Source organism: Natator depressus, chromosome 5 (assembly GCF_965152275.1).
Source record: "Natator depressus isolate rNatDep1 chromosome 5, rNatDep2.hap1, whole genome shotgun sequence".
Taxonomy (NCBI): Eukaryota; Metazoa; Chordata; order Testudines; family Cheloniidae; genus Natator; species Natator depressus.
The window spans coordinates 86,383,788-86,407,308 of record NC_134238.1 but is presented as its reverse complement, the minus strand read 5'-3'; the positions used below and the strand labels follow the sequence as shown (position 1 = coordinate 86,407,308).

The following is a 23,521-nucleotide window of genomic DNA, read 5'->3' as shown; positions in this document are numbered from 1 at the left end:
TAATCTCTTCGACTCAGTAATACACTTATAAAGTTTGCGGACGATACCAAGCTGGGAGGGGTTGCAAGTGCTTTGGAGGATAGGATTATAATTCAAAATGATCTGAACAGACTGAAGAAATGGTCTGACGTAAATAGGATGAAATTCAATAAGGACAAATACAAAGTACTCCACTTAGCAAGGAACACTCAGTTCCACACATACAAAATGGGAAATGACTGCCTAGGAAGGAGTACTGCGGATCTGGGGTCATAGTGGACCACAAACTAAATATGAGTCAACCATGTAACACTGTTGCAAAAAAACGGAACATCAATCTGGGATGTATTAGCAAGAGTGTTGTAAGCAAGACACGAGAAGTTATTCTTCCGCTCTACTCCATGCTGATTAGGCCTCAATTGGAGTATTGTGTCCAGTTCTGGGCACCACATTTCAGGAAAGATGTGGACAAATTGGATAAAGTCCAGAGAAGAGCAACAAAAATGATTTAAAGGTCTAGAAAACATGTCGTGTGAGGGAAGATTGAAAAAAATTGGGTTTGTTTAATCTGGAAAAGAGAAGACTGAGAGGGGACATGATAATAGTTTTCAAGTACATAAAAGGTTGTTACAAGAAGGAGGGAGAAAAATTATTCTTCTTAATCGCTGAGGATAGGACAAGAAGCCATGGACTTAAATTGCAGCAAGGGAGGTTTAGCTTGGACATCAGGAAAAACTTCCTAACTGTCAGGGTGGTTAAGCACTGGAATAAATTGCCTAGGGAGGTTGTGGAATCTCCATTATTGGAGATTTTTAAGAGCAGGTTAGGCAAACAGCTGTCAGGGATGGTCTAGATAATACTTAGTCTTGCCATGAATGCAGGGGACTGGACTAGATGACCTCTCGAGGTCCCTTCCAGTCCTATGATTCTATAGCAGCAAGTTCCATAGGTTAATTATGTAAAGAAAACTATTTCCTTTTTGGATTCATTGGAATCCTTCTTGTTCTTGTGTTTATAAGGGAATATATATAGGAGGAGCTGATTTACCATTTCTCTATTGTTCATTGTTCTGAAAATTTATTTTTCTTCATCAGCTCTTTAAACTAAAGTGTTATCGTCTGTTCAATTTTTCTTCAGCTTGATTGAGATCTTTGGGTATTACTGCAAATATTCAGTAAAGATGATAGAGAAAATTTCTTTCCATTCCTCTGATAGTTTTTGTTGTTCATCCCTGGACCCCTTCTATTTTTGCTGTATCTTTCTTGAAGACAGAGTGACCGGACGGGAACATAGTATTGCAGGTCAAGGTGTACTATTGATATATATATTGGCACTATAATAATTTCACTGTTCTAATATATCCCACTCCTTATGTATTAAAGTAGTATTTTCTTTGACCACCAGTGTACATTGAACAGAAGTTTTCATTCACCAAAATAATTATCTTTCCATCCCCTCTGGGTTCCAGTTAATTTAGTAATCAGCAATGTGCATGTTAGTAATTGACATTATTTCTTCCAGTGTATATTTGTCAACACTGAATTTCATATACCATCATGTAAACTCAAATATTTCAGATATGTACCATTAATCATAATGAATTTTGTTCACTTAAATATTTGTTCATTATCCACAGTTTCCTTACCCCAACCCCATGTTCTGATATATCCATGTTACACTGTAGGTATTATTGAAATGCTATCTGCACAGAAAATATTCTGTGACAGTATACAAATTATACACAACTATGCAGAACTATTCAATTGGCTAATACAGATTAACGCTTCTGGGAATACACATCATCAGCAATTGCACAGAGCTAAGCAAAGAAAAGTTTAGGCAACACATTAGAAAAAGATTCCGAGAGGACATGGGTTGTGAAATAGACTTTTTTGGAAGGTGCGTATAGACAGCACAAAACTGGCAGCCTGGGGGAGGAGTGGCTAAGGTAGCTTTGAGCCTTGGCTCATCTGGGGGTTCAAGAAGCTCCTGACATTACTTAGACTGCACTCGGAGCATATCCAAGTTATAGCTGCTTCTCTGGACTGCCCGATGGGTGGCAGCACTGCTTGGAATTTCTGAAGCACTGTGTGCTGTGACTCCACCTCAAGGTGCCTCTCCCACCCTTGGCATGCCCCCTACACCAGGGCTTGTGAGGGGGTCCTTGGAAGGCAGCCTTCTGGTTGTCTCTGCAGTGTCTGTGCTGGAGGAAACCACCCTCAGCTGGAACTTGGGTTTTTTTAGGACCCCTTTATCCTGCTCCAGACCTTTAACTGGGGTAAAAGAGCCAGCGCAGGGGTGAGGACCTCACTCTTTGATTTTACATAGGAATATTTATTCAACTGTATGGTTTCAGAGTAGCAGCAGTGTTAGTCTGTATTCGCAAAAAGAAAAGGAGTACATAATTCTGTTTGATTCACTGCTTCTCCATATACAGATTGCTTGTTCAGGGCTGAGCCAGCTGGCTAAATATTGAGCAGGATAATTTATTATTATTTTATTTTATTTTATTTTATTTTATTACTAATCTAAAGAAGTAAATGTTCTAGCATCTAAGTCAATTGTATTTCCATCAGCAGACATTTGTAACAAATGAATACGTTTGTGAATTCTGATAACACAATGTATTCTGTGGGCTGTTTGTGTCTTTGGGATACAGCCCCGAGTTAGGGTGGTGCAGAGTGGCAGTGACCCAGTGGGAACTGCTGGAGGCTTTGTGCTGAGGGCTGACTCCTTGGTGTACAAGAAGGTCCTTGTAAGGTAGCCTTATGGGTGTGTCCTCATGAGCACTGTGCCACTTGTCGAGAGGGGGCAGTGTGCACACTCTTCTTCAGCCAGCCAGTTCTCCCAGCTAGGGAAGAGAGGAGTGGAGCCATAGTTCCATCTCCTCTTTCTGAATCCCTTAGTGGTACATGCCTTATAGAGTTTTTGTGCATGCATACAGGGGCAGAACAGAAAGAAACCTGTTACATGTTACAAATATTGAGAATTGTGTGGCTAGAAAAAGAATAATGCAGGATAATAAACAGGGTAGATGAGATGAAAACATTCCATGCTAGCCTGGTGGTGGTAATTAATTGAAGCACAGTAAAAGCAGTTACTCCACTCAAGGCCATTCTAGCTATAATTGGATCTGTGCATAAAAAGTTTAAAAAGAAAACCTCTGGAATGGAAGTGCAAATCTGAGAGCACTCTGCGTGGGTGAAGGAGGGAGACTGCTGAAATCCTGGCAGGGGACAAGACTATGAATTGCCAGGTTAATTGTTGAAATTTTGCCCAATTTCAGGCTCATGAAATGTGGCGGTCACACCCAAAGGCAGATTCTGTGGACCTACCTACATTAAGAAAATGAGCCATATTTGACGATAGACTTTCAGGCAGCACTGAAAAGGTCGTCCACTGATGTGGACTGGGTCAGCTGAGTTTTACACCTGATCTCTTAAAGAGTGGGACAGGTTTATCCCTGGTGAGACTCCACTGAATTTTGGGATTTTGGCTATGAAAGTGTCGGCTTAGGAAGCAGCAAGCCCAACCCTAATTGTGGAGGCTTTTCCACCAAAGACTGAGCGGGATAGGGTGACCAGATGTCCCGATTTTATAGGGACAGTCCTGATTTTTGGTTCTTTTTCTTATATGGGCTCCTATTACCCCCCACACCCATCCCGATTTTTAACATTTGCTGTCTGGTCACCCTAGAGCGGGAGTACTTTTGCCTGCTCTCTTAATTATTATTTATCGACATGTCTGTGGTGCTCATCAACATAATAGATAAGGACCTCTCAAAGGCTAGTGAACTAAGGTTGACAAAGCCATTGTGAGGTATAGAGAAAGTATTATCACTCCCATTTCTACAGATAAGGATACTGAAGCAGAGAGTGATTGATTCCCAGTATGATACAGGAAGTCTGACACTTAGGAATGGAACCCAAAGATTTTAACTTCTAGTCCTGTTCCATAACTACAAGACCATTTTTATTCCTCTGTTCTCAGCTCCTAAAAACAGGGGGGACTGTTCCTGAATTTTACCTCTAAAAGTTTTGTTTTAAATTATGATTCATTAATAAAAACAATGTATTCTTTAAAACAAAGACGTTTACTTTTATAGAACAGCTGGTCTCTGATTGGCTGAAGCACCCCAAAAGCCTGGTTTCTTAGTTAATCAGAATCAACAATTCCACAGTGGTATAGTAAGCTATTGTCACTGCACCACACCAATATCCATCAGACAAAATATATCTCCTGTATATCAGTCAGCAACTGTAACAGTACTGAGGCACAGGATCAGTGCCTTTCAGCTTTGCCTTAACATTTCTCATCTTTTTTTGATTTTTTTTTAGCATCCGCCAATATTATCCTATGACAACATTCTATTGTACTGTACTGTCTCTTTAAATGTCCTCTGTATATCTTCTAAAGTGAGTCGTTACTAGTTTACCAACCTAAAAGAAAACTGTCAACCAGTGCTTTACAGTTCTTAGTGCATTTGTCATCTTCTTGGTTTATAATATTCTTTCTGGCTGCTTGAAAATAAAATTTACTTCCTTCTGATTTTTTTTTCATTCTCCCTGTGGCAAATATTGATTGATTTACTGTGTGTTTCTGTAAGATCTAAAATGAATATGACCATTTTTAACAAACAAAATGACAACTTTAGTGGATATAGTGCCTGGTTGTGCCAAAATGTTTTTGTTTGTGTGTTTATATCATTACGTCTGTGTCACTCTAATCGTATTTCTCCATTAATTGCTGCGGCAGTGTGCAGAGGGAGCATAACAAAATGGTGCATTTGTACCTGTTCTGTTATAAAAGTGGACATACATTTTTTTTCATTTATTGGTGATGGAGCAGAATATATTTTAAAAGAGATCTTTGAAAATCAAAAGATATTTACCACCAGAACATTACTTAGAGGTCAAATAATATGCAATACTATTAACAAGGCTCTTCTAACTAGTGTTTTTAATTAAAGAATATGAAAAATAAGCCCTTGGTGCGAATTTCAAGGTCCAGGTAAGTAAGTGGGAGTTTTGTTATTGACTTCAGTGGGGCTAGATTTTCACCCCCTCATGTTCCTACGCTACATGATTTGGAGATCTAGAAAACAGAGCTATTTTGCGTTGGCAAATTGCATCAATATGTGTAGATTACATGTGGTTGGAGTACTAGCAGTATGAAGATTTATAATTTATAACCCTAATCAACAGGAAGTAACCTTTTGGGATATTGGCCCTTGATATGGCCCAAATCCAGCAAAGCACTTCGGCACATGCTTAATTTTAAGCACCTTTGTAGTCCCATTGACTGAAATGGATTTACATACGTAAATGTAAGTGTGTGCTTAAATTTCTTGCTGGATCAGGTCTTCATGCAGAATAGTGCTTTTGTTATTACCACACAGTTCTTCAGTCATGTATGTATGATCAAGGGATGAAACAAAAGTACAGGAGTCAATGGAACAAAGGAAAAATGTAAAACCAATTAAAACACTTCCACACATCATGGCTTTTTATGGCTGTTTGCATAGTCTAGTAATCCTGCTGCTTTTAGTGTCAGTGGTAGTTTTGCTATTGACTTTGTCTACATTGTGATCAGACGTATGACTGCCTCTAGACATCCCTGTGCTAGCTCTGATCTAGCTAGCTTGTGTAGCAATAGCAATGCAAGCGTGCTTGGGACCGTGGGTACTTGTGGGCTAATCTCTGCTGCCACCTATGCTGCTGCAACTTCACTGCTATTGTTGTTCAAGCTAGTTAGATCAAAGCTAGCTCGGATATGTCTATACATGCTGTTGTCACACCACTGATTGCACTGCAGACATACTCAGCGGGAGAAGGATTGGTCCTGCCAGAGCTACAGAACTAACACTGGAGCAGAGACCATCATTTTATTATACAGTGTGCGCACAGTACCTAGCACAGTGTGGCTGGGTTCTCCAGGCGCTACTGCAATATAAATAAATAATAAAAACAATGAGTACATGGTTGTTTTTCTTCTCACCCCCAGCGTAGTCCTGATGGCATTTTTACATTCTACTGTAGGTCATGTACCAATGTTACAGTAATAATTAGTATTTTATATGTAGCCGGTTTACTCATTCTTTGAAATATTTGGCATTTTTGTTTGTTTTTCAAATCACACATGAGACATTTTACTTCATCACTGTTTTCTTTAAGTGATATGTAATTTTTTAAAGATAAAAGGGCGAAAGGAAATAGGGACAACATTTTAAAACTTGGGTGCCTAAAGTTAAACTCCTAAATTCACAATTAGGCATCAAAATAAATGTGGCCTGATTTTCAGATGTGCTACTCTGATTGACTCCAGTGGTACAAGATAAGAGTGTCCAATGCCTCTGAAAATCTTTTGGGACCAATTTAACATGCTTTAATTACCAGAATTCTGTCATCTAGTTAGGAACCTGCCCCTATGTTAAGACTTTGGGGTGAGTTTCTTTATGTTACTGTCAAGATCCTGGGTTGATGAAATCACAAACTCTAACCCTAGGAATGGTTTTGCCGCAGTCTCATCTAGCATCCTGTCTCTGGTGGAGAATAGGGTATGCTTCTTGTTACCAACTCCCTGCTAACTGCTGTACTCTTTTGCAAAAAACCTTGGTGGTAATAATAATAATCATTAATAATTAATTTTTAAAAATACATACGAAAGACATGTTAAGGGTGTGGTTTAAACTGACAAGAGCCAGTTAGCTAAGAGTTAAAGAATTGACCTGAGTTGTTCTCTTGTCATCGGTATTGCAGCACAGATGTGTCCCAATCCTGCAAATTACTGAGTGCCTCCTGCAAGGTGTTGAGTGCCATCCAAACCTGGCAGGAGAGGTTGGGTGACATCCTGGCCTCATTAAAATCAATGATGCCAAACTCATGTTGACTTCAATGGAGCCAGGATTTTCTTGCAAAATTGGGCTCCTCATGTGTTAGGTCACCAATTGTTTGGAGAGAACTGAAAGCAGTTGAGCATAGCTGAGTTAATTCTCTGTATTTCCTGGCTTATGTTGGTTTTAGTCAGATTGTTTCTGCCACAGAATATTTGTATTTAATTTAATGTTGGGTTTTTTTGGCTAGGTATTGACATAATTTCAGATTTTTGCATTTGCTGATGCCGTGAAATGGGCAGCTCACACTAAAACCACAAGCAACAGACCTTATCAGTAAATCCCTTTCAATGACAAAAATAAAGCAGAAATAAAAACACACCCATTAATCAAACAACTCATTCAACTCAGGGACACGGTGTCCTTTTCCCTCAACTGAAACTTTAACTGTCAGAGAAAAGAAAAGCAGTGGAGCTCTGGAATGCTGCAAAGACTATTTTCTTTAAAAGCAAAATTATTAAGATAAGAAGCAATATGGGTAGTTTGTCAAATAAAGATGACAATTATGATTAACAGTAAGGACCGCAATAACTGTGGCCAGGTAGTTTGACTGTCAAATGCAGCTAGTGTTTAAAATGGAGCTTGCATAAAGCCTATATTCTGACTGATTCAAAGTCAGATAACAAAGTTAAATAGCAAAAATAAACCGCTTAAATAAAAATGATAAGGTTGGCAGGCTTGTTTATAAATGAAATGTTGTAGGAGGTGCAAAAATCCATTAGTCTTTCAAAAGGAAATAAATATATATAGCATTTTCTTTAGTAAAGATAAAACGTAGCTGCCATAATTTCCAGTGTGTCATATTCCCCAGGGGTTTGTTGGTAGCATTCTAGTGACAGATTAAATCAAAACTCCATTTTGCTGGAACACTGTGTAGAAACCATATAGATTTAGTTTCATATTGCCCTAAAAGAAAGCGCAATGAGGGCTTGTAGCCTAGACAATATAATTAGAGCCCCATATATTGTGTCGCATGCCCAACCAAAGTTTTGCATCAAGACAATCATATTTCTGTGCCAAATTCATTTTTGTGGGATTATAAACTCTGAAGAAAAACAAAATTAAATATTAAAATGATCTTTTGGCAATAGCATATAATAAATGGAAAAATAGCTATTCTCATAACACGCAGTCATGCAGCATCAATATATTTGAAAATGTAGAAAAACATCCAAAAAATATTTAATAAATTTCAATTGGTATTCTGTTGTTTAACAGTGTGATTAAAACTGTGAATAATCACGATTAATTTTTTTTATAGCAATTAATTTTTTGAGTTAATCGTGTGAGTTAACTGCGATTAATCGACGGCCCTACTATAAATAATGGATTTAGTACACAGAGCCCTTCATTTAACACATTTAATTCTTAAACTGGTCTACTTTACTTTTGTAGTTAACCTTTGATACATTAGCAGTTTATTATTTAAAAATGTTATTCCTTTGACAGGTCTTCTAATAAAAGGATTTAGTGCATTTTATATATATATATATTTAGTTTGGGACTCAGAAAATGTATTTTTAAACAGCTTTACTTAAAAAAAATATTGGATTATATTCTAGGCTGATGTGAACTGGTAAAGTTGCAGTTCTCAAGTGGTCTTTTGGCTAAACATTTTCAATGCATTACATGGGTTTATAGTCAAAGAAGTCTATTTAAAGTAAATAGAAGATATATTGATAAAACCTCCATGGTGTTTTTAAAAATGACTGTTTAGTATCTATATAGTGTGTAATAACTAAGTCTATTAGTTATCAAAACAGTTTTATTTACTGGTTGTTAGTTTTCTGTACTATTTTGGGGAAAGGCCAGGGTCAATACCTTGTCCCAGTTGCTGTTTTCCCAGACTCCAGGCTTTTTAAAAGGGGAAATAACATTTCATTTTAGAGGTCTCTCTGGTGGATTTAGAGGTGTTGAAAAGTTTTGGAGGGAATTATGTCTGGTATCCCTCTACCTGAACAATGATGGGTGTGATGTGTATGGCATAAAGCTGAGTACAAATCAGAAACATTATACAATCCTGAATGCTCCAAGTGATCTGGAGAAGCAATAATATTTATTTGAAGAGTTTAATGATTTGCTCATAAGATATTCTGTAGAATGTACCTAAAATGCTGCATTGTTTCTTTCCAGTTAAGTAACTTGAAACGAGTCACATTTGTGGATGTGTCAGCAAACAAGTTCCCCACTATTCCAATTTGTATTCTCCGGATGTCAAGTTTGCACTGGCTGGATATTAGCAACAACAAACTGAAAGACCTCCCACAAGATATAGACAGGTAGTTCCTTACATTTCATAAATAGGCTCATGAACTAGAAAATTTGTCTAGAAAGCAACATGACAGTAACCAGCAAATTTGAATTTACCAATTATTGTTTGAAAGGGACATCATCACTGGAAAACTCCATTTCGATCTGCAAATGTATCTAGTATTTTACAAGTAAAGCCTATCATTTCCATTACTGAAAGATATTGGAGAACAAAATATATTTTCCTCAGTTTTCCAGTTTGTTGACCACATGGTATGTAGTCAATGTCCCTGTTTTGTGGTTAGCTAGTTGCTCTTCCTGTCTTATTCCTGAGCAACATAATGTTCAGTGTGGATATAGAAGCAGCAAACTTGCAACTGATGGGGCAGCAGCTGTGCAGCTACACAGAAAGGAATACGAGGTGGGGAGAAAGGTCAAGCCAAAGCATGCTTAATGTGGCTCATAGAGCCTGATAAACATCAGCAGGGAAGCAAACTTATCTGTATGAATTTTAAATTTCCACCCTCCTCCCAACAAAATCATTACAAATCCTTGCTATTGGGCTTGTAATTTCACTTCCCAGCTCCTGTAATATTCTTGGATGGAGATTATTTGGCTCCCCCAATTTGGCCAGTGAGCTGTTTGAGTTTGACTTCCACCTCAGATGTGGTATTTTCTACTTCCATGTCCTCGTTTCCATTAGTCCATTAGGTACTAGCAGTACCCCAAGACTCCTCATTACCCTTATTAAAAGCTGAGGCAAAATATTCATTTAGGTGTTGGGCCTTGCCTATATTATCTTTGATCTCCACCCCATCCTCAGAGCTTAGCAGTCCCACTTCTTTTCTTGTTTTCTTTTTATTTATATGGCTAAAGAACCTTGGGTTTAATTGTTTTTAATTTCCTTTGCAAGGTGCAACTCTGCTTGGCTTTTGGCAGTTCTCACTTTTTTCCCCCACACCTGCTGACCTCCAAGATGTAGTATTCCTTGCTGATCCATATCATCTTCCATTCCTTTTAGGATTTCTGCTTTCTCTTAATAACCTGTTTGAGATGCTTGTTCATCTAGTTTGGTCTGCAACCCTTCCCCACAATTTCCCCCCATCCTTGCTTGGGGTGCTGGCTCCAGATAGCTTATGCAACTTTGACTTAAAGGAATTACAAGCCTTTTCCACATTCAGATCCTTTTGTTCTTCAGTCCAGTCCACTTCCCTAAATACCTCCCATAAGTTTTTTAAGATTGCCATTTTGAAATCAAGGATCCCAGTTACATACTATTTTTATCCTTCCATTTAGTTTAAACTGAATTAGCTCATAATCACTTGAATCAAGAACGACAACCAATTCATCTGTGAGGTCCTTGGTACTCACTAATACTAAATCTAAAATGGCATCACCTGTTGTTGGTTCAGTGACTTTGATGCAAGAAATCTGTCAGCTATCACATCCAGGAATATCTGGGCTCTAACATTGTTAGTAGCACTTGTCCTCCAATGGATATCCAAGAAATTAAAGGTTTCAGAGTAGTTAGTCTGTATTCGCAAAAAGAAAAGGAGTACTTGTGGCACCTTAGAGACTAACAAATTTATTTGAGCATAAGCTTTCGTGAGCTACAGCTCACTTCATCGGATGCATTCAGTGAATGCATCCGATGAAGTGAGCTGTAGAATGCATCCGATGAAGTGAGCTGTAGCTCACGAAAGCTTATGCTCAAATAAATTTGCTAGTCTCTAAGGTGCCACAAGTACTCCTTTGCTTTTTAAGAAATTAAAGTTTCCTATAATCACACAATTCCAAGGAGTATTTATTTCATTACAAATATTAAAGAGGTCTCTATCCATATCCATATCAGATCCTGGGGGGCTGTAGCATACCCCAAGATCTATTCCAGTGAAGCATTAGTTAGAGTTCTTCCCCAAAGTGATTTTGAACCAAATAGATTCCATTTTATCCATTCCATCACTTCTAATTTCTTTACAGTGTACCTCATCATTAATATACAGTGCTACTCCACTATTTTTTTTCTCTCTTTCCTGAACAGGAAATACCCTTCAATAGCTGGTTTCAGAGTAACAGCCGTGTTAGTCTGTATTCGCAAAAAGAAAAGGAGTACTTGTGGCACCTTAGAGACTAACCAATTTATTTGAGCATAAGCTTTCGTGAGTTACAGCTCACTTCTAGCCACGACTACTATTCTACCATTTTTCTGTTATCCCTATAATATCTGGTTTCACTCTCTCGCTTGCTTTTTCCAGGGTCACACCGTGCTCACGGGCTACTACTTGGCTTTCTTGCTTCATTTCCTTTGCTTCTTTCTCTCTGTTCTTGCCTGTGACCTCAGTATTTGTTTGTCACACACCCCTCCTGACCCAAAGCAATACTCAACCCATAAGCTCCTGAGTGAGTTCATACACAGCTTTGGTCTCAGACGGGACATATGTTTACAGTTATGATAACTAAAGCGTGAGTTCACGCCTATCAACATCAATGGGGTTTTAACCCAACCCATTACAAAGTTTCTTCCAGCTGGTTAACCTAGCATTGCTAACTCCAAATATTAAAACTCTCAGGTAGGCCCCTCTAAATCAAGAGATTGGATTAAAAATAATGAATTTTAATATTTATACATTTTGGGGTTTTTTTATTAACCTTCTGGTTTTTGAGATTTCAGAGTGCTCTTGCTTCAATCTTTTCTCTGCAAGGATGAGGATTAGAAACTTTTACTCTTTCTCTCTCTATATATAATGTTGAGATTATTCTGCAATCTGCTGATTCTAGCCACTGGAGCTTTAAGAAAAACACCAAATATCATGAGGTTCCCAATAAAAATCATGAGAGTTAGCAACACTGTCTAATGTGCTGAAGCATCACCTGCCATACCTTCTGGAACTCAAAGGAAATGTGTGAGTCTCTCATGCAATACAGCTGCATCACTATTCTCGCAGTAGAACCAGCACCTATACAGGGTGAATGAGAAAAACAATAGTTCCTTGGGTTTTATAGTTCCGGCCCCCACATTCACTCTCAAGAGCAAATGTTCAGCCGCAAATTACTATTGTGTGAAGAAAGGACAAGGGGCACAACACAAGTGAACGGTTTCAGAGTAGCAGCCGTGTTAGTCTGTATCTGCAAAAAGAAAAGGAGGACTTGTGGCATCTTAGAGACTAACAAATTTATTTGAGCATAAGCTTTCGTGAGCTACAGCTCACTTCATCAGATGCATTCAGTGGAAAATACAGTGGGGAGATTTATATACATAGAGAACATGAAACAATGGGTGTTACCATACACACTGTAACCAGAGTGATCACTTAAGGTGAGCTATTACCAGCAGGAGAGCGGGGGGGGTGGATCTTTTGTAGTGATAATCAAGGTGGGCCATTTCCAGCAGTTGACAAGAACGTCTGAGGAACGGGGTGTGTGTGGGGGGAATAAACATGGACTGAAGGTAAAAAATCCATTACATAATCTACATACCACACAGACTATGCTGACAGCTTGTGCCACACGCTCTCAAAAAAATTGCAGAACCACCTTATCAACAATCCTCCACAGCATATAGGGAAAGATTAAGAATGAGCTCTCAAAACTGGATACTCTCATAAAAAAACAACCTTCCACACAAACTTCCTCGTGGCTGGTCTTTACAAAAACTAGACAAGCCATTTACAACACACACTTTGCTTCTCTACAAAAGAAAAAGGACACTAAACTATTTAAACTACTACATGCCACAAGGGGCCACAACAGTTGTTCCCTTAACCCACCCAGCAATATTGTTAATCTATCCAACTGTACTCTTAGCCCAGCAGAAGAATCTGTCCTGTCTCGGGGCCTCTCCTTCTGTCCCTTCATCCCCACGAACATGATACAGTTCTGTGGTGACCTAGAATCCTATTTTCGACAACTCCGACTCAAGGAATATTTCCAACACACCTCTGAACAACATACTAACCCACAGAGAGCTTCCTACCAAGACTACAAAAAGAAGGATTCTGAGAGGACGCCTCCTGAAGGTCGAAACAACAGACTGGACTTCTACAAAGAGTGCTTCTGCCGACGTGCACGGGCTGAAATTGTGGAAAAGCAGCATCACTTGCCCCATAACCTCAGCCGTGCAGAACAAAAATAGGTATGTAATGCCATTCACAGCCTCAGAAACAACTCTGACATTATAATCAAAAAGGCTGACAAAGGAGGTGCTGTCGTCATCATGAATAGGTCGGAATATGAACAAGAGGCTGCTAGGCCGCTCTCCAACACCACTTTCTACAATCCATTACCCTATGATCCTTCTGAGGGTTACCAAAAGAAACTACACATTTGCTCAAGAAACTTCCTGAAAAAGCACAAGAACAAATCCTCACAGACACACCCCTGGAACCCCGACCTGGGATATTCTATCTGCTACCCAAGATCCATAAACCTGGAAATCCTGGAAGCCCCATCATCTCAGGCACTGGCACCCTGACAGCAGGATTGTCTGGCTCCCTCCTCAGGCCCTACGCTACCAGCACTCCCAGCTATCTTCGAGACACCACTGACTTCCTGAGGAAACTACAATCCATCGGTGATCTTCCTGAAAACATCATCCTAGCCACTATGGATGTAGAAGCCCTCTACACTAACATTCCACACAAAGATGGACTACAAGCCATCAGGAACAGTATCCCCGATAATGTCACGGCAAACCTGGTGGCTGAACTTTGTGACTTTGTCCTCACCCATAACTATTTCACATTTGGGGACAATGTATACCTTCAAATCAGCGGCACTGCTATGGTATAACCCGCATGTGTTATACCAATAAAATAAAAACCAGCAGGATCTTATTAAAGGGGAAAAGGCAAAATGCCACATTTATTGTGAATACAGAAAGAATCATAGTAAGCAGTTAGTTATAGCTATAACATTCCATTCAATTTCATATTTATTCACACATTCATTCATACAAACACACACACACACAGGTTCTGCAAGGTTGTTATCATAGTTACCAGCCTTAGAGTTGCTCATGCCAAGCCACTGGCCAGGTGGCCTGGACATGAGGAGGGAGCAGGGCCTTGTCAGATGCTCATCTGATGCTCCTGGAAGTTAGTTTGCAGAATCAGACCCCAAAGTTCTCACTTTCGAGAGTCCATTTTTATAGGAATTTCTTCCTATGCCAGTCTATGGGAATTGCTTCATCATGCTGTTGCTGAATCAATCAGCAGATGTCACATTCCTGATGGCTCCGTGCTGCCAGATGTTATCTTGTTCTTTGGTTCTCCCATTCTTGAGGCTGTTGGGTGGATTCCAGTCTGTCCTCCGGGGGTCCTCTGGTTATTTCCACTTGACGCCTTCTTCAGCCGATGGACACTGGATTCTTAGGCTGACACCTCCCTGATCATTAAGTTATTATCCACACCAAGCATCCATCCACATACATCCTCTATCTCTATTTTAATCACAATTGTTAACAAAGCGAGATGAATACAACAAAAGGGTGGGGAGTCTCTGGGTGATGTTTCTGTTGTTACAGAGTATTGCTTTGAATCTCTCTCTTTGTGAGTAGTTATTGTTACAAAGAATTGCTTTGAGAACAGACTCTGTCTTAGAATGTACTAACACAATTAGCAGCTTGCAAGTTTCACACATAAAGGGAGAGAAACAGTACCAAAAACCAAGAGCCCTCTTAATTAGTAATACCCTGGAATTTAAACTATGGGGAATCAAACTCATTTGTGATTTTAATACAGAACTTCTTTAACATGATCCAACACATGGCCCCACAGTATGCCAACATTTTTATGGCTGACTTAGAACTATGTTTCCTCAGCTCTCATCCCCTAATGCCCCTACTCTATTTGTACTACATTGATGATATCTTCATCATTTGGACCCATGGAAAAGAAGCTTTTGAGGAATTCCACCATGATTTCAACAATTTCCATCCCACCATCAACCTCAGCCTGGACCAGTCCACACAAGAGATCCACTTCCTGGACACTACGGTGCTAATAAGCGATGGTCACATAAACACCACCCTATACCGGAAACATACTGACTGCTATGCCTACCTACATGCCTCCAGCTTTCATCCGGACCACACCACACGATCCATTGTCTACAGCCAAGCTCTACAATACAACTGCATTTGCTCCAACCCCTCAGACAGAGACAAACACCTACAAGATCTCTATCAAGCATTCTTACAACTACAATATCCACCTGCTGAAGTGAAGAAACAGATTGACAGAGCCAGAAGAGTACCCAGAAGTCACCTACTACAGGACAGGCCCAACAAAGAAAATAACAGAACGCCACTAGCCATCACCTTCAGCCCCCAACTAAAACCTCTCCAACGCATCATCAAGGATCTACAACCTATCTTGAAGGATGACCCATCACTCTCACAGATCTTGGGAGACAGGCCAGTCCTTGCTTACAGACAGCCCCCCAACCTGAAGCAAATACTCACCAGCAACCACACAACAGAACCACTAACCCAGGAACCTATCCCTGCAACAAAGCCCGTTGCCAACTGTGTCCACATATCTATCGGGGGCACCATCATAGGGCCTAATCACAACAGCCACACTATCAGAGGCTCGTTCACCTGCACATCTACCAATGTGATATATGCCATCATGTACCAGCAATACCTCTCTGCCGTGTACATTGGCCATAATGGATAGTCTCTACATAAAAGAATAAATGGACACAAATCAGACGTCAAGAATTATTACATTCAAAAACCAGTCAGAGAGCATTTCAATCTGTTTGGTCACTCGATTACAGACCTAAAAGTGGCAATTCTTCAACAAAAAACCTTCAGAAACAGACTCCAACGAGAGACTGCTGAATTGGAATTAATTTGCAAACTTAATTGGAATTAATTTGCAACAATTAACTTAGGCTTGAATAAAGACTGGGAGTGGATGGGTCATTACACAAAGTAAAACTATTTCCCCATGTTTAATCCCCCCCACCCCCCCACGGTTCCCCAGACGTTCTTGTCAACTGCTGGAAATGGCCCACCTTGATTATCACTACAAAAGGTCCCCCCCCCACCCTTTGGGCTCTCCTGCTGGTAATAGCTCACCTTAAGTGATCGCTCTCGTTACAGTGTGTATGGTAACACCCATTGTTTCATGGTCTCTGTCTATATAAATCTCCCCACTGTATTTTCCACTGAATGCATCCGATGAAGTGAGCTGTAGCTCACGAAAGCTTATGCTCAAATAAATTTGTTAGTCTCTAAGGTGCCACAAGTACTCCTTTTCTTTTAACACAAATGAAAGGAGCCTACTCCCTAAACCACAACATTAGGTCCTTTACATTGATTTTAGTCATACTTGTATATTTGGGAAAACAAAATAAAGGCCAAATCCTGGTCACATGGCTCTTATAAGTAGTTTCCATATATATTTTTGTTCCCACCTATATTTTGATGACTTTCTGACAGAATGAGATACATGAGAACTTTGCATCACATTGTGTGGCATGGCATCGTGTGCACACACCTTCTCTGCACCACAAAAGTGCACACTGCTACTCTAGCTTCTGATTTGGGCACAACTTTTAGTTCTTCTCACAGGTGTATTATTAGCATCTATCTTGTCAAACCATGCATGAAACTTCCCATTGAAGTCAATGGAATGTTCTGTGAAAAATACAAAACAGCATAAGGAAAAGCATATGGTTCATGTGAATATTTGCATACTTCTTTCCCAGAGGAAGCAATTAACAGTTGGTGTTTGAATAGATACACATATATAATAAAAGATCTTTAAAATATATTGTATTTTTAAGACATGTTTCTCTGTTATGCTTCCTTAGGCTCGATGAACTGCAGACATTTCTCCTGCAGAAAAACAAGTTGACTTATCTTCCACGAGCTTTGCTCAATATGCCAAAGCTCAGTTTGCTGGTGGTTAGTGGGGATGATCTGGTCGAGATACCCACAGATGTTTGTGAATCACCCACAGGTTTAAAGTAAGTAATAGTTAGGGAGAAATGAATATACTCAAAAGTAGAAAGGTACGTGACCCAGTGCAGTAATGGTCCTCAAAACAGTTTTACAATTCTCTTTTCCTTTCCTTTTATTGGATTCTGCGTTCATGCTTGCTGGGCTGGGTATGTTGTTACCTGTGCAACTTTCACCAAACCTGGGGCAAAATTCTGACCTCATTTATATGAGAACCACTCTTTAAGGGCAAGGAAATCACCGAAGTCCAGTGAGGAATTGTACAAGTTTACCTCAGGGTTCCTGATATTTCACCTACTACCAAGGTGTGCTTTTGTACTTGTACTGAGACTTTATTGCCTCATCAACATTCAGTGCTTGTGTCGGTTTAATAATGTGTATATTCTTGGTTGAGAGACTGTATCCTATAGTTGCAGATCGATGGATTCGTAAGACCTTCCCATTTGTAACTAAGATAATCCTATGTCTTGATTTGACACTCAGGATTTAGGACCTGAAGTCATTTGAATATGAAAGAGCAGTTCCTGGTAGTGTTACTATGCCATATGATTAATTGGAATGATATTTTTTCTTTTGACGACAGTGGAAATTTCACTGATTAATTAATTTTTGTTGCTTTAAAGAGATGGCCCAGATTTTCAGAATTATGTACACATACTTTGCGCATGGAATTACTGAGCAGTTTGTGCAACCATGTGATTTTCATTTTCAAAGTATTGGTTTAGTATATTTACAAACATGACAAAAAAGCATGCAGACTGAACTTCTCTGTTGTAATGGATGTTGGGAAGTAACTCTAACTCCCAAGGGTGTGCATCATCAACTAAGGAATTCTGACTAAATCCTGGAATGCTGTGAAACATGGATAGGATGGGATCAATGTTAAAGTTTCTTGTTCTGATCAGGAGTTGCTGTACAATTATGGGACAGCTGGTCAGATGTTGTGAAGTGTGATATGTACAGACGCCCCAAAATGCTAAAACTCTATTCCGACAGAAAAAAATATTGCAGTATGGATGTACTGAATTGTATTAGGGAGAACAGAGTGTAAAGACAGTGCTACCTAAAATATTTACTCACTCCATAATAGAAAGACTATAAAACACTTTTGTTCAATTACTTAAACATAGGTTCTTCACAGCTCCCCCTCTGCCTGCAAGCTGCTACTTTTAAGTATGGTTAACTGGCTAATAAAACTGACTGGCCTGTTGTCACATGCATGGACTGTATGTGAGATCCACCCAAACAAGACAAGTTAGTAAATATAATTTCTAGAGCTAATCAATTCAAACTGTTTGTAATTTCAGAAGGGGGAAAAAATGTGTAACATAATCAATAGTTGACATATAGCAAACTACATTCGGCTGCTCATGTTAAGAAGTTATCCTTTCGTGTTAATATTTCTTTTTCTACAGATTTATAAGCCTTAAGGATAATCCTCTTGAAACAATCTTGTATCACAATACCGAAGACATCATAGAAAGTGAACGTGATCGGGAGCAATTTGAGAAAGAATTTATGAAAGCTTACATTGCAGATATAAAAGAAAGAGGTATATGCACTAAATTTTTAGTAAATCTTCCATTATTTCTTATATAAATGTAGATTTCATAAAGATTTCCTGGCCACATCAAAATAATATGCTTGGATTTATACAGAGATCAACAGTATCCTTTATAAATGAATCTTTATAAAAAGTGAAGACAAGTGTAAGAGCACAATTCTATGTAAGAGCACATGAAATATGCAATTTTAAAAGCTGTAGAAGTTCTATATGCTATTGGACATGGGTGAAAATTCTTTTGTGTCTTTTTTTCAAAAGAAGATGAGCTTTCAGATCTGTTTTGATGAGAGATGCCGGAATCAGAGCCCTGGATCTGAACAAACATATACAAACTCTGTGGAGGGGTCAAAATTCGTTATGGTTAGGGCCCTACCAAAGTCACGGTACATTTTGGTGATAGGAGTTTAAAAACCGTAAATTTCATGATTTCAGCTATTTAAATTTGAAATTTCAGTGTTGTAATTTTAGGGGTCTTGACTCATAAAGGAGTTGTGTGGGGGTTGCAAGGTTATTTTTAGGGTGGTACTGCTAGACTTACTTCTGTGCTGCTGCCGGCGGTGGCGCTGCCTTCAGAGCTGGGCATCTGGAGAGTGGTGGCTGCTGGCTGGGAGCCCAGCTCTGAAGGCAGAGCCACCGCCAGCAGCAGCACAGAAGTAGGGAGGGCATGGTATGGTATTGCCACCCTTCCTTCTGCGCTGCTGCCTGTAGAGATGGGCCCTCAATCAGCGGCCGCCACTCTCTGGCTGCCCAGCTCCTAAGATAGCAGTGCAGAAGTAAGGGTGGCATGGTATGGTATTGCACTGCCTTCAGAGCTGGTGCCCAGCTAACAGCTGCTGTTCTCCAGCCACCCTGATCTGAAAGCAGAGAGAAGTAAGGGTGGCAATACCATAACCCCCCTAAAATAAAACCCCTTGTGATCTCCCCTGCAACTCAGATTTCATGGGGAAAGATCAGATTTCACGGCCCACGATGCATTTTTCATGGCCATGAATTTGGTAGGGCCCTAATTATGGTGGTTATTATGCCAAGATGCTCTGAGTAGAGAACAGGCCCACACTGAACTTGGAATTATACTCTAGAGCTGGGTCACCCCCTCCACTCCCTTAGCAGCACCACTACTGAGGGGGAAAAAAACAGAAAATATCAGATCAGAATTTGGCCTTAAAGGCCTGGGAGATGTGTACAAAACAAGGGAGTAGTGCATGACTAATGGGGATGTCCTATGTGAGGAAGTCCATTCATTTGTGGTGTTCCTGGGTTATTTAGTTTGATCTGGGATAATTGACAGATTTTTTTAAAATGAATATATCTTTAAAAATTGTCCTGGGAGCCCAGGGCATTGGATATATACTCATTTATTTTGGTGCAAATATAAATTTATTATTATTGTTAATAATAACACTATGGTGTTTTGTTGGGTTTTTTTTGTAAAAGTGAACTGCAAATCAATAAATATATATTTTAAAATTGTTTCTACAAGTGCTAATCCTGTGACGTCAGACAGGCACAAAATACATTCACCTTTGTAGATGGAGTTTCAATTTTAAGGCAAGAACTTTAAGGCCAGTTATGATCATTTAGGTTGACATTCTGCATAACACAGACCAATAGAATCTATGAAAACTAGTACACAAATCATTTGCTGTTATAGTTCACCTTTGAAATAAAATGAAGACATCGAGCTATTTCTGGGCAAGGTTTAAATATAACTGTTTACTTGATGAACATATAGCTGAAATTTTAAATAGTATACTTTTTCTCCTTTTACAGAATCTATGCCTTGCTATACTACAAAGGTATCATTTACTCTCCAGCTCTGAAGATCAGAAATCTCTAAGACACTGAAGGATACTAGAAAAACTCTATTTTTGTCTATGTGAATGGAAAATATTGATGTCATGGAGAGTCATAAGCAGCTCTTAAATAATGATCACAGAATTTCTTATTTGTTACCATACTTGTTTTCAACAGCTACAGACAAAATTTCAAGGACTAAATAGTTTTCATCAGATGGAATTTCACTTTTTAAATTAACATTTATTTTCAAGTCAACAGCAACAAGCACTAAACTATACACCGCTAAGGCCCTCATCATGCAAACACTTATACATGTGCTGGACTTCACAACTGTGAATAGTACTATTGAAATCAATGGGATTACAGTAGTAAAGTTAAGCAGGTATATGTTTGCAGGATAGGGGCCTTAAACAATATCTGGTTTACATTCTGTTGCGGTTCAGCTGAAAAAAGATTTGTTCCTGTACAAACAGTGGAAGTGTTAATGCTTTAGAAAATGCATGTGATCTATTATATTTTAAAGACCAAATGACTAATTCAATTGTTTGCAATAGTTCTTAATGGTAGGTTTAAATACGTTGTTTACGGGTGATGTGTTTACTTTCTGCTGTTCAGAAACGTCCTTCTCCGGTTTTTCAGTTTAAATAAATTCCAGCAGGTAGACACTCAGTATGGAGTCTGTGAAAATAATGTTGCTTTTTTCAATTATATTACAAGCATTTAAATTATCACAAATATTAGTACACAGGTGACTGGAATTTTTGCGGTAAGCAATTTTTAAATAATAGTTTGGCAATGGCTTAATAGGACTTTAAAAGAAAAATAATCTCTGGGAAGAAGTTTGAATGAATAAAACATCATGAAAATATTTAAAAACCAAGCACTTTGACTAATATTGATAGTTCTGAATTACAGTATTTTTGTTGGTATAACAATGACTTTTTTTTTGTCATACTAATGCCTTAATTCTATAAGTAGGATGATTTTGCTGGTTATGATATATGTTTTGCTTGTTTTGTAATCTGTTATACATAATTCCGTAAGTGTACATACTGTAGAATGATTTAGTTTTGCATATGAATATTTTTCATGTATTAAATCAACTTTTAATCTAAAAATACTAATTGAAACTTGAAGCCATTTAATTAAAATCATCCTAAACTGTGTAACTCTGAATGGGGGAGAAACACGTAATAAAGAGTAGTAACATCACGAGGATGATATATTATAGAAGAGTGATAGCTCTGCTATAGCCATAGAGGTAAAGACAAGTTTCTGGTTAAAGTTCACCAACACTTCATGGTGAGCAAACAAGAGTATCAGAAATATTACTTAAAGAGGTCATTAAAATATTTTTATTGCATGTATAAGAACAATTTTGAAAATATGATTTTACAATATTAAATTATTTTTCTACCTTTGTTACACTGGTAAAGATAAGGTAAGATTTATTGGCCCCCAAATATTATGTAAAATACCTCAGATCAATCATATGGTGTGAAAATAATACAACTTATTAAACTCTAAGGCCCTGATCCTGTAAACACTTACCAATATGCTCAACATTAACTATATAACCGTATGACTACTCATTTGCATCACACATGGGTACATAGATCATACCACTAAAATGATATAAGGGATACGAAAGTTACTGCATGACATTAGAAAGGGAGAAAAGGCAGATTGTATTTAATTAATACTTTATGGCATGGAAAGTCATAGAATACATCAATATTATTTTAGTTTCTCTCCTTTATTTACTGATTTTGTGTAAACAGCAATTGTGGAATGCCAGTTTTCTGCAAATACATATTTTTGTTGCTTGTACCCTTATTATGGCTTTTGCTAAACAGAGTATTTTAAATCAATTTATTTTCAGGTTTAAAGACTTAGGTGATACAATTATTCTCTTACATGTTGTTATAAAGTACAGTAAATAAAATCATATATGGGATTACTTTTAAAACTGGGATCATCTTGCTGATCTTCTAACAAATGCTAGGTAACAGGGCCTTAGAGGTTTTATATATTTATGCGTTTTATGAAGACTTAAAAAATTTACCACACAGCATCTGGATTGAGGACTAACCCTATTAGACTTGGGCCAGATCGACTGGTAACACACAAGTCAGGTGCACCATTCCCTGGCTATCAGCTATTGGTAATGGGAAAAAGAGTGGGATTTTGGTCCCTACTTGGGTCCTGTATCTTTCACATCAGCAGTGGATAGCAAGTAGAAAAGGAGTACTTGTGGCACCTTAGAGACTAACCAATTTATTTGAGCATGAGCTTTCGTGAGCTACAGCTCACTTCATCGGATGCATGGCAAGTGTTCTGTAAAGGTGAAGTTCCACCCCTTCTAGCTGTTAGGGGCTTTCTGTCTTTTTCTCCTCACCCAGAGCTTCCTGACTGCTGTGAAAGGTGAGAGAAGTATTGCTATTCTACTCCCCCTTGGACCTTCTAATTTTTTGAGTCCTCCTCCAAGCTAGTGAATAACTCCTGTGCCTGCCTCTGCTACTGTTTACAGCTTTCCCAAGTAGCAACAATAAAGTTAAACTGTCCCAATTCTTGGCAGCTGAGACTCCCATGGTTGCTTGTAGTATCAAGAGTATATCTTTTACATTCTTCAGAGCTGACCTACTTGTCAAATATACACTTTTGTGCTGCTGCTATTCCAGTTTAAAAAACGGTCTGGATTTTTTGGTGCAAGCAAAGTGACTACACTTGTTCTTTATGTATCTGGTGCAGTGCTCATGTTCGGAGATGCATAAGGGTCTGGAGATGCAGTCAGTCATTCTCTATACTCGTGGCGCAATTGGGGCCAAAATTAGACAGGATTCTGTTTTTACCTTGGAGTTACTCTAGATTTATCCCAGTGTAATTGAGGGCAGCATTCACTGTTGTTAGCTCATAATTAAGCCTGTGAGTCTTTCATAGAAGTCAGGGGTTCTGTGACTTTCCGGGCCCTCCATGACTTCCGCAGCTGCAGCAGCTGGCCCCAGGGCCTTACTCATACTATTTGGCATTTTTCCTTAAAGCCCCGGCTCTTGGAGTCAAGTACAGAGGA

At 38.8% G+C, this 23,521-nt stretch overlaps 1 protein-coding gene across 2 annotated transcripts in view; it reads left to right on the top strand.

Annotated features, from left to right (window-relative positions):
• Positions 1 to 22,326, top strand: part of LRRC2 (leucine rich repeat containing 2) — a 102,797-nt gene extending 80,471 nt beyond the window's left edge. Inside the window, exons 6-9 of one of the 2 annotated variants that reach the window (XM_074953129.1) lie at positions 9,005 to 9,150; positions 16,943 to 17,098; positions 18,506 to 18,642; positions 20,425 to 22,326. In XM_074953129.1, the coding sequence (XP_074809230.1) occupies positions 9,005 to 9,150; positions 16,943 to 17,098; positions 18,506 to 18,642; positions 20,425 to 20,474 (489 nt within the window). In that variant the 3' untranslated portion in view covers positions 20,475 to 22,326. The remainder of the gene's footprint in view (positions 1 to 9,004; positions 9,151 to 16,942; positions 17,099 to 18,505; positions 18,643 to 20,424) is intronic. The other variant, XM_074953130.1, reaches the window with a different exon arrangement.
• The last annotated feature ends 1,195 nt before the right edge of the window (positions 22,327 to 23,521 follow it).